The following is an 11,722-nucleotide window of genomic DNA, read 5'->3' as shown; positions in this document are numbered from 1 at the left end:
AAAAATGCATTTTGCCAGGTGTGGATTTCAGGGGCAGGGGTGGATTTCATCTAAAAGTCAGAGGAAATGTCACTGTCTTAGGATAGATGGCTCTTGCAAGGTCGGGTACTCAGAAAATCCAAATTCATCCCAGTGCATGTTGTAAGTATCAGCTGTGAACTTTGACAACCAGACCTCAAGCAATAACCCACACCTTTATGTAAGGCTGCAGTGAGAGGTTTGATACAGGGAAAATCTGGTCTAAAAGCAGTGATGCATTGGCACAGGCTGCTGGGGAAGTGCTGTGGCACTGAGGGATGTGGCCTTCATGATTCTGAGAGGAGCCACAGCAACCTCCCGCATCACTGTGGGGCAGGGCCCGTCCCCCTGAGCCGCCATGGCCGCCCGCCATTTTCCTCCCGCGAGGACTGCGCCCATAGCAACCCTGCTGCGGTGTGGGGGAAGGACTGGAAGAAGAGGAGAACGCGGCTCCAGCCCTATTCCGGCCAGTGAGACTGCTCCGCCCGCAGCCTTATCCCCGCGTCCTCCCCTGACGGCCGGGCCGGGCTGTGCTGCTCCTTGTCCCGCTTCCCCCCATCGGCCGTGAGGGGGACGCCCGCGGGGCGGCTGTGCCCGCGCTTTCCGGCTCTCCTCAGTTGTTTTGCCCGTTAGTTAACTTCATATTTCGTATTGGGCCCACCTAAAATACCCCAGACTAATCGATATTTGCCAAACACGCGGAGAAAGGTGGCATAACCCCCACGGGCACTGCTGGGATGGGGTTATAACCCCACACAGGGCTCAGGACCTCGGTCTTTGCCCACTGTGTGGTTTTGTGCCTCATCCCCTTCAACTGCTGCCAAAAAGCACCACAATGGCTTATTTTTGTGTGTTATGGAGATGTAGGGAAAACCTAACACTGTCTCCTTCCCTCAGGCTGAGTAATTTCTTGGGTGAATTCTGGCTAAGTACCATTGTAACACTTACTCTCTTATCTACTTCTTTCTACAGGGCAACTAGGGAACAAGCATTTGATAACAAAGTGCACTGAAGTTATGGAAAATATCACTTGCTCTCAAAACTGGTTGTGTTTTGTAGGGAGTTTGTGTTAACAGCTGTTCATTAAACTCCAGTCCCAGCTGTGCTCGTGGTGCCTGAGCCATGGGGCTGCAGCTTGGCACCCACCTGCACACAGCTGTAGTTCATTGCCCCTTCTGGAAGAAAAAAGAGGGCAAAATTGTTCTGGATTAAAAAACAGTAAATATTACCTTGAACCCATTGCACTGGTACGTGGTGTTAAGCACATTTGTGCTCTGGCAAGCAGTCTGGTTGGCTAGATATGCTTCTGATGTCAGCCTGCATCACCGTGCTGAAGTCTGTAACCCTCACCTGGCATCGTGAGAAGTCTCTCCCTTGGGGGAAAATCAGGTCCTAGTGATGCTTTGTTTAGAAAACACAACACGAGAATGCTGCATGTACTTAAGTTCTATTTAAAAACATGGACCCCAGGAGGTCCCTTCCAACATGAGCTGTTCTGAGTTGCAGCTGGTGTTGGTTCATGCACTGTTTTGCTGCCTCTGTGCAGGGCAGTGGTACAGCCTGGCGCTGGGGGGAGTGGGAGTGAAGTGATGGTACACCAGGGTGTGATACAACACTCAGCTTTGCTTAATGAAACAGTTTAACCCCCTCTTTTCCTCTCTGTGGCAGTGCTGAATCTGGCCAAGCATTACTTTCATGCTACAGACTACATGGGAACAGGTATAAGTACTGGTAAACAACGTCAGCTGTTTTCATCATAATTTCTGCTTTTATGTACGCCAGGCACCTTTGAGCAGCAACTCATTGATATGCTTTAACATTTTTGATCTCACATTTATAACTATTTGAACTGTTGCCTCAATTTCTTCTCCACGGGCAGGAAAACTGAGGCTCTAATAACTTAAGACCAATATTTCTGTGTATGCTTGACTTGCAGAACAACAACCTGCCTCTTCAAGACTTCTTAGAGCCTGAAATTTAATCAAAGAGTGTTGGTGCGTTTTGGTTCCAGAATGATGACTACTCCAGAAGGTGATTATCAATTGTTTTGGCTTACTCATATGCTTAGCTATCTCAAGTTAGCCATCCCAGCCATTAAAACTACTTACATCACTTATTTTTATTGGCAAATATAGGCAAAATGCCAAAATGTTGCAAGAGGATTTAGATATCCAGCTCCCATTGTTTACAGTTACAGTGTCAAACAGTAACTAGGCCTGAAGGAAAATACAGACTATTTGATCCCATGGCCTGGTGATGGTTTTGTTTTTTTTTTTGGACCACGCTGTGTCTACATTCAGAGTTTGATTCTGAGCCACTGAAGTCCACGAAAACACTATTGACTTTGGTGGGAGAAAAATACTAGGTTTCTAACAAAGTAACCTGTGCCAGAGCAGTGCTATGGGTATAGCAGCAGAACAGAGCAGGATGACTAACACATTGTATAAAGCATTGCTTTTATGTAGCAGCTTTAACTGATAGGTTCAGCTCAGTCAAGAGCATCTGCATGACCTTATGTCCTATTAGCAAGGTTTGCCTACTTAGCGAAGGGCCCTTGGTGTGCCGTGTCCTTGGGTGGCAGTAAGGAGTGTGGCCATGCAGAGCCCCTGAGGAGCAATGGCTGAACACCTGAAGGCGTGATTGATGAAACAGTTTAGGAAGAGAGCCAGCATTGGGTTGGACTTGATCCAGCATCTGTATACATAGATGGAGTTTCTCTGCTGTCCTGTTCTTTATCTGTGGCTGCAGGGGACGTGGCTCTTTCAGGTTCTTGAATATTGGTTTGCTTCTGGGAAACACAAAGGGCTAAAGACTTGTGCTGATACAAGTTACCCTCTCATAGGTTACACTATTGTCTGGTTCTTATAAACTGTCACCCTGATGCTTATTTGATTCATCACTTCTTTCATCTCTCTGAAATGTGACTGAGCTGGCTAATGCTTTTATTATCCCTCACTAGATGTCAGGAAGAAGCAAACTTACACCAGTGTACATGAGGCAGTGAAAGCTGGTGATGTAGAACAGCTTGCATTAATGATAAAACGTGGAGCCTCTATCGACGAGGTGGATTTAGTCCACAAGTTCACACCATTGCACTGTGCTGCACACTCTGGAAGCCTGGAGGTAAAATCATAAAATCATAGAATAACCTGGGTTGAAAAGGACCACAATGATCATCCAGTTTCAACCACCTGCAGGGTTGGCAACAACCAGACCAGGCTGCCCAGAGTCACATCCAACCTGGCCCTGAATGCCTGCAGGGATGGGGCATCCACAGCCTCCTTGGGCAACCTGTCACCACCCTCTGTGTGAAAAACTTCCCTCTAATCTCTAACCTAAACCTCCCCTGTCTCAGTTTAAATTCATCCCCCCTTGTCCTAAAAATATCTACCCTTGAAAACAGCCATGCCTCCCCTGTTTATGTTAGTGTTTGGACACAGCAAGGTTTTATGGGTTAACGTTTTCCTCTGGGGAGAGGCTGAACACAACATTGCTAGCTTTGATCAAGCTAGATCTATAATATCTGCCTGCTCTTTTTTTCTGATTTAAGGTATTCACTAAGGAAAGATGTGCAGTTTGTTAGGACTACATTTTACCTTTCTGAAGCCCCAGGCAGTTTATGTAATCAGTGTCCTCAGATTTTACAAAATCAGAGCTTTTCTAACACCAAACAAGGTGTGCCTTCTGGTCTCCCCTTCTAGCCTCATTACCTTCTTTTGTCCTTGTGTTTTCCCCTTCACTCAGAACACTTGGAAAATCCATAAGGATATGTTTAATATTCTGAAAGTGACTGAGCCAAGCGAGAAGTGACACAAAAATGTTTGTTCATTTCCCAGTGTTCTGTCCCATGCCTCATTCTCTACAGAAACAGTTCAAATACAGTTCATTTTCATAAGCAAGAACACTGACTGTTGATGCAGAAATGATTTGATTTCCAGAAGGACTGAGCTGCTGCATTCAGCACATTCACCTTCCTGTTACAGCCTCCTTGTGCAATGTTTATAGCGATCTTACTTTGAAACAGCAAGGCTGTAAATAACCGTATAAAAAATGAAGTCCCAAAGGAAAGAGAGCTGGAGACTAGCCTAAAAGAAGACAGTAAATAGTAATGATGTGTAACAAAAAGCTTTAACTAGTTTTGTAGTTTATTATTTTCTTAATTGTTCTTTAAGCTTTCCATGGAAAGCAATAACACCTGCTGAAAAAAAGGTGAATAAAGTTAAAATAATCTGTGATGGGTGAGAGGAGAGATGGGATTACATATACTCAAGAAAGCCTAATAAATGAACTGAGGCTTTACATTTGATTCATGGCATCTTTCCTGCTGTTCATTTTAGCTGGACTTCAAATGAGCATCTTTGCACCATTTTTCCCCAGTGTTTTTACCTCATGCCACATGAACGCTCTCACAGTCTGCATTTTAAGTATGGAATTGTAAGATAAAGAAGGCACACTGCAAGTCATTGCAATTAGTAGGTTGGTTGTGCTTTTTGTGCCCTTGGATGAAGCCTTGAGACCATGTCATTTCCTAACACTGTTTGAAATGTAACATCTACTGTTGATTTATAGTTAGCATTTGCCTCAGATGAGTTATAAGAATTGTTATGGAATAAGAGTTTATTAAATGAATAAGAGCTTGTTTTTGGTTGCGCAGTGCCTTCACTGGTTGCTCTGGCATGGAGCTGATGTGACACGTGTGACAGTCAGAGGCTGGACAGCAGCTCACCTTGCGGCAATCTGTGGGCAGGATGCTTGCGTGCAGGTATGTAGAGATATTCACTCTCCAGCAAAAGGAAGGCAGGCCTTTGGTTTGGACACTTCCTCATGAAGATCAGCTGAAAGTGTTCCTACTGGAGCTGGCTCTGTGTCTTTACAGCTGAAACCAAGTCACTGGTAAAATGACTGCACTCGTTTGTTCCCTCTGTGCTATCAGATTTATCAGAGGAACCCAGCTGACCATCTCAAGTCACCCTGTGAGACAGTGTTTGCTCTTTCAGCCTGTGAGCTTTGCATTTCTTGTAGGCTTTGTTAATAAATGGAGCAAACCTAGAAGCTCGAGATGACCGCGGGTGCACTCCATCACACCTGGCTGCAGCCCATGGGCAGTCGTACACATTGCAAACCATACTGCGAAGTGGAGCGGTGAGAGCCTTCTACCTGCAATTCCCTAATGCAGAGCCAGAGTCTGGTATCCTTTTCCATACCAAACCCCTCACTAACTGAGGTTTGGGACTATAGATTAACCTCTGTTGGTACATTCTCATTGGTGACGCTGTGAATTTATTTGTAGTGTAAATTTGCATTTTTTTAATCGTAAGATGTTAAAAAAATCCAGTTGTGTATTATATAACGACTAACACGGTGGTAGATGTCTGAAAACACAACTTTTATGTGTGTTTTATTTCAATGAAGCCACGAACCTGTGAGAAATACGTCTTATGCCGCTTTCGTGGCTTGAATTTGGAGAAATATTTGATTTTGTTTAAATAAAGTAGCACAATGAACTGTTGATACTTATTTATAGAATGTCTCATGTCTAAGCTTCATAAACTAACCTGCAGCTTTTGTTTTAGAATGTAAACGCAGCAGACAGGAATGACTGGAAGCCTGTTCATTATGCTGCTTTTCATGGTCGCTTGGGCTGTTTGCAGCTTCTTGTTAGATGGGGAGCATGCATAGGTGATGTGGATACTGATGGAAACCTTCCAGGTATGTCAGGAATAATCATTTGGTTTTTCAGCCCTTGTTGTGGATGTGATAACTCTAGCACATCATATATAAAACACACCAGCAGCACTGATAGGACAATAGATAATGGTTTGGTAGGACAGAAGGGAACCACTTAAAACTAAAAAAGGAGATTAAATGGTAGGAATAAATTCTTTACTCACAGGGTGCTGAGGCCCTGGCATGGCTGCCCAGAGAGCTGTGGGTGCCCCATCCCTGGAGGTTCTCAGGGTCAGGTTGGATGGACCCTGGGCAGCCTGAGTTGTTGGGGGGCAGGCAGCCCATGGCAGGAGGTAGGAACTGGGTGATCTTTGAGGTCCCTTCCAACTGAACATGTCATTCTGTGATTCCAAGTCTCTGGAGCTGTTCAAGGCCAGGTCAGGTGGCATTTTGGGCAGCCTGGTCTAGTGGGAAGCATCACTGCCTCCCTGCCCATGGATGGTCTCTAAAGTCCTTTCCAAACCTAACCGATGACTGTATGATTTGTTCCATGCTATCAACCTCGTTATTCTATTTTTATAATGATGGGGGAATACATAAATCCCAAAGTACTTGTTGGTTGGCAGCAGTATCCTGTTCAGCTCCCACTGCTGCTGGCAAGGCTCAGAGCTCCTGGGAGCTGGCATAACTCACATCAGAAGCAGGCACAGCCTGACTGAGTGCTGTGTAGGTGGGCATTCCCTGTGCCTGTGCCAATGGAGATCATAGGAGGAGAAGGGCAGGTGGGGCAGCAGGCAGGTTCTGCTGCTATCTGCTCCTTTTTGAATGTATGCCAAGCTTGAACAGCTGTGCCAGTGTGATCAGATTCTGGCATGTTCATATGCAAGCTTTTGCATCCAACTACTTCTTAACTGGCTTGGTAAAACCCTTGTTCTCATTTACCTCTGATTTCTCCATCTTGATTTATGGCATACCAGTATTTCTGTGTTATCTATAGTCTGTACTCTCTTCAAAATCCTGTGTGTAGCCACTTTAGCACAAAAAATGAGCACTCTTTGTTTCTTGCCCTTCATAGTTTCTCCACTGTCCCTTTGCTTACCACGCTACTGCCTCAAATTACTCTGTAAGGTGAATGCTGTCTTTCAACCCTTTATTCTTGTTACATCGTTTCCCCTTTAACATTTGCCTTCTTAAGGTTTGTCATATTATTTGTTCTAAATAGCCTATTTTCTTACCTCTATAACTTGTTTGCAGGTTTAGATTTATTCTTTAAATCCATTTTAAAATATTTTATCCTCTGCCGAGTGCCATTTACCCAGAAAACTGATGTCTATGTTCTGTTCTGCAAACCCAGGCTTTGTTAAAGGACCTGGGGCTCTTACATCCCAGCAGGACATCTGGTGTAGTGGCTCAGGCAATAAAGAATCATGATGCTAGGTGCTCTGGTGACAACATAGAAGGTAGCTCAGTTTGCACTTGCTTCTGTTATCATCCAGAAGAAAGAAAATGCATTGTAACACTGTTAATAAAAGATTAACAGAAGTGCTGTGCTCTACATACCACTGTCAACTTAAATCATCTTTATATAATTCAGCTTCAAGATTAGTTGGCCAGTGCTATAATTTAATCTGAAAGTACTGACAGGAATTTACTGAGGTTGCAAATCTATGCTCCTAAAGCTCAAGAATTGTAACACTGCAACTTTTGCATGTTCAGCCTGGAGAAGAGGAGGCTCAGGGGAGACCTTATTGCTCTCTTTAACTTCCTGAAGGGGGGTTGTAGTGAGCTGGGGGTTGGCCTCTTCTCTCGTGTAATCAGTGATAGAACTAGAGGGAATGGTTTTAAGCTGCGCCAGGGGAGGTTCAGGCTGGACATTAGGAAGTATTACTTTCTCGGAAAGGGTGATGAGGCATTGGAATGCACTGCCCAGGGAGGTGGTGGAGTCACCAACCATGGGAGTGTTCAAGGAATGTTTGGATGTTGTGCTGAGGAATATGATTTAGCCAGGAAGTATTGGGAATGGTTGGACTAGATGATCTTCTAGGTCTTTTCCAACCTTGATAATTCTGTGATTCTGTGATTCTGTGATGTGCCAGAAGTTAGCTTAGGGGACTTGTCCTGGATACATCATTAGCAACTATGAAGATAATCAGAAATACATAACTCTTTTGCCCACAGAATGTCAGTCAGAGCATTTTGATGGAGTGATAATGCATACTGAGTTAATACGTGGGGTGATAATCTATATTGAGTTAATACATGGGGTGATAATATGTTGCATAATAACTGTGTTTATTTTGCAACTTCTTCCCATTGATGGGACTGGAGACTATGATTTATTACATAATAACAAACATATATTTTGTACCTCTTACTTTGCTACAGGCCCGGCACTCTACTGGTGTTGAATAACTAAAGCTCAGAGTAGCCTAAAGGACAGGGGAGGGAGCACTTCTGCCATATAGGGAAGCAGTCAGTGCTGCGCTGGGTCAGAACAGCTCCTGCTCACACAACTCTCCACAACTGTAAATGTTAAAATTGTAATAGTGCATTGAATACATCTACATATTAATGGGAATATCAGGGGACGTACCTCCAAAGCTCTTCCCAATAAAGTGAATGTCACTGTCATTTTATAAGGTGAAGTAATGGAGCTGCAGAGGTGTGATGCAGTTTGTTGGGAGTGGTGCAATGGATGTGGGACTGAAACAGGTGCCCTAACTCCTAACCAAAGACTCCTCTTTCAATCCCTCTGTAGTCTTATCTAGGAGAGAGAGGCCAGATCACAGCTGCTAAGGAGTAAACATTCTATGGGGAACAGAAGACCCCACCAGTGCATCCCTAGTTGTTGCTCTGGGGTCTCTTGGCAGTGTCATGATGTGTTGGCTGCAGTCAGCTCTGACAGGGCATTTTCTTTTCAGATCCTGTTTTTGACAGCTTTCTTTTACCTCCTTTGCCTATAGCTGAACTCTGTCCTGGATAGGAGCTGAGCATTCCGTATCCAGCTGCCTGCTCCCTCCCACTGTGCAGTGTTGGACACTAGATCTAACAGTTGGTGGAAACACTGCCTTCCTGGTGGTCAGCAATACCCTGCTCTAACATACTTGGTTTCCCCTTGTTCCATAGCTCATTTGGCAGCAGTGGAAGGACACCTGCATTGCTTTAAGTTCCTGGTCAGTAAAATGGCCAGTGTTATGCACACTTTAAAAGCAAGGAATGACCATGGAGAGACTCCAAGGGACTTGGCTGAGAGGTTCTATAAAGACAATATTCTGCAATATATTGACAGTGTGGAAAAAGAGGGGGAGCATCCAGAGACACAGGAAGGTGAGTAGGCATCAAATCTTAAAAGTTGATTAAAATTTACTGTTAAAATAGACATAGTAATTCTATGAAGCACTCGATTCTGAAATCTTGTATAAGCAGAACTATAACCTTTATATATTGCTATTGTAAGGTATGACTGTTGCTTAGGATGCTTGTGGCTCTTACTGACAGCTAGACTGGGATACTCTGCTCAACTTCATAAATAGTATTTACAATAATCAGAATAAAGCTTCTCACATTGTGTTGCAATATGAGTTGTTGTACCAAGTTGCCCATATTCTGCCTAGACTCCAGCAGAGATCCAGAATCAATGAGTTTGCAGATTTGCCTGTTCATGATTCTCAATAACTGCTTAGCCTGGAAAGATCCCACTGAAATTAAGGTTACTTGCTAACCAGGAATACTACTGCAGTCAGTATAGCAAAGGACACGAGGGTGGTGAGGTTTCAGAGGAGGACGCTGAACAGAACAAGGATATGAGCACTGCACCTTCACCTCTCTACTATTCCCAGACACATGATTTCCCTATCTGCTAGTCTTTTGTCATTGTGCTTACAGGTATAAACACTAACACTCTCCACCTATAAAAAATAACCAGAAAATCAAATGGCCTGCATGAATAGTTTTTAAACAAGAATCGTGGAATCATAGAATGGCCTGGAGTGAAAAGGACTGCAGTGATCATCCAGTTTCAACCCCACTGCTATGTGCAGGGTCACCAGCCACCGGACCAGGCTGCCCAGAGCCACATCCAGCCTGGCCTTGAATGCCTGCAGGGATGGGGCATCCACATCCTCCTTGGGCAACCTGTTCAGTGCGTCACCACCCTCTGTGTGAAAAATATCCTCCTAATATCTAACCTAAATCTGCCCTGCCTCAGTTTAAAACCATTCCCCTTTGTCCTATCACTGTCCACCCTCATAAACAGCCATTTCCCCTCCAGTTTATATGCTCCTTTCAAGGACTGGAAGGCCACAACAAGGTCTCTCCTGAGCCTTTTCTTCTCCAATCTAAACAAGCTCAGTTCCCTCAACCTTTCCTCATAGGACAGATGCTCCAGCCCTCTGATCATCTTAGTGGCCCTCCTCTGGACCCACACCAAGAGCTCCATGTCCTTCCTGTACTGGGGACCCCAGGCCTGGATGCAGTACTGCAGATGGGGCCTCACAAGAGCTGAGTAGAGGGGGAGAAGTAGTATAGTTTATGTATTTGTTTAGACTATGGAAATCTGAATAGGTAGATGACTACTGTTACCGCCAGTAATAAACATTAGCTATAAAATAAAGGTATACTTCTTAGTTCAGATTTGTGAAATTAATCACTCAGCTGTATAAGATGCCTGTAGACATAACCAAGTGAAGTTTAGTCAAGTCTGTGATGAACAATCCTAGATATGCAGCTGCATTTTAGCTAATTAAAGGTGCATTAACCTTGCTATGGAATGCCTGTGAGTGAGTTGTTATCAAAGATGCAAATTGAGACAAATATGAGCACGTTTAGTGGAATTACTGGCATCTGCTCAGAAACATGCATTTCATTTTCAGTTTTAGATTTCCCAGCTCATGACGCTGCTTTCAGAGGGGACTTGTTAGAACTCAGAAGATTAGTGAGTTGTGGAGCAATCAATATTAATGAGCAGGATGATAAGGGATCCACTCTCATGCACAAAGGTCAGTAATTATGATCAGTGTTTGAGCTTTTTACTGTTTATTGCTGGCTTCTTTACTTACATTTTCAACTGGCTGCTCATTAGATAAACTTAATGAAAACCAGCATCTCATTTTCTGAAGGCCTGAAGGAGCAACCTTGAAAAACATTTAATGACATATGCATATGCAGGGGTCACTTTAACAACAAAATAACCAAGCTGAAGTCAAGATAGAACACAGAATCACAGAATCACAGAATGACCCGGGTTGGAAGGGACCTCAAGGATCATGTAGTTCCAACCCTCTGCCTGGCAGGGCCACCAAACATACACATTTACTAGATCAGGTTGCCCAGGGCCCCATCCAACCTGGTCTTGAACACCTCCAAGGACGGGGCATCCACAGCCTCCCTGGGCAGCCTGTTCCAGGCCCTAACCACTCTCCTAGTGAAGAACTTCCCCCTAACATCCAACCTAAATCTTCCCTCTTTTAACTTAAAACCATTTCCCCTAGTCCTGCTATTAACAGTTTGTTTTAAAAAGAAAACAATTTGTATCCAAATAGAAATGGCAAAGAAAAGATAGAGGTATTCCTGTAATATGCTTTTAACACAATTTCCCATAATTCGTTTTGCTCAGAGAAAAAATGGCAGAATTTTTTAAAACATGTAGAGAAAAACTTTACATTCCTTCACATTTCTTCCCACTACCTTTTCTTGGATAGTTTCTAGCCAACAATTGTTTCACCCCCAAACTTCACCTCCAGTGTTTCAGTTACGGAGAACTTTTATGGCTGATTATCAGTACATTTCCTTGTTTTAGTCTGACACATCTCCCAGTGGGGTGCTGTCAGAGGCAGATCTGTTTTACCTTAAGAGAAAGGCTCACTGGTTTCAGCCAGACATGCCAAGGACAATCTTCCATATGTGAGACATCATTACTGGGGACCATGCATTGTGGGCAGTAGCCGTGCTGATGCATGGGACTGAGAACATTTAGTACAGAAAGCTCACGTACAGAAAGAGTTGCACGTACATTTCAGGGACCAGAAAAAGGTTCAAA

The 11,722-nt window shown here is 43.9% G+C and overlaps 1 protein-coding gene across 1 annotated transcript in view; it reads left to right on the top strand.

Annotated features, from left to right (window-relative positions):
• The first annotated feature begins 773 nt into the window (after positions 1-773).
• Positions 774-11,722, top strand: part of LOC146756495 (ankyrin repeat domain-containing protein 42-like) — a 12,375-nt gene continuing 1,426 nt past the window's right edge. The window contains exons 1-7 of the mRNA XM_085524539.1: positions 774-2,049; positions 2,978-3,141; positions 4,673-4,780; positions 5,041-5,160; positions 5,592-5,727; positions 8,812-9,012; positions 10,557-10,682. Of these exons, the coding sequence (XP_085380665.1) occupies positions 2,031-2,049; positions 2,978-3,141; positions 4,673-4,780; positions 5,041-5,160; positions 5,592-5,727; positions 8,812-9,012; positions 10,557-10,682 (874 nt within the window). The 5' untranslated portion in view covers positions 774-2,030. The remainder of the gene's footprint in view (positions 2,050-2,977; positions 3,142-4,672; positions 4,781-5,040; positions 5,161-5,591; positions 5,728-8,811; positions 9,013-10,556; positions 10,683-11,722) is intronic.

This window comes from Coturnix japonica, chromosome 27 (assembly GCF_054131305.1).
Source record: "Coturnix japonica strain WE chromosome 27, WE-NBRP24, whole genome shotgun sequence".
Lineage (NCBI taxonomy): Eukaryota > Metazoa > Chordata > Aves > Galliformes > Phasianidae > Coturnix > Coturnix japonica.
This window is presented reverse-complemented; position numbering and strand designations above follow the sequence as displayed.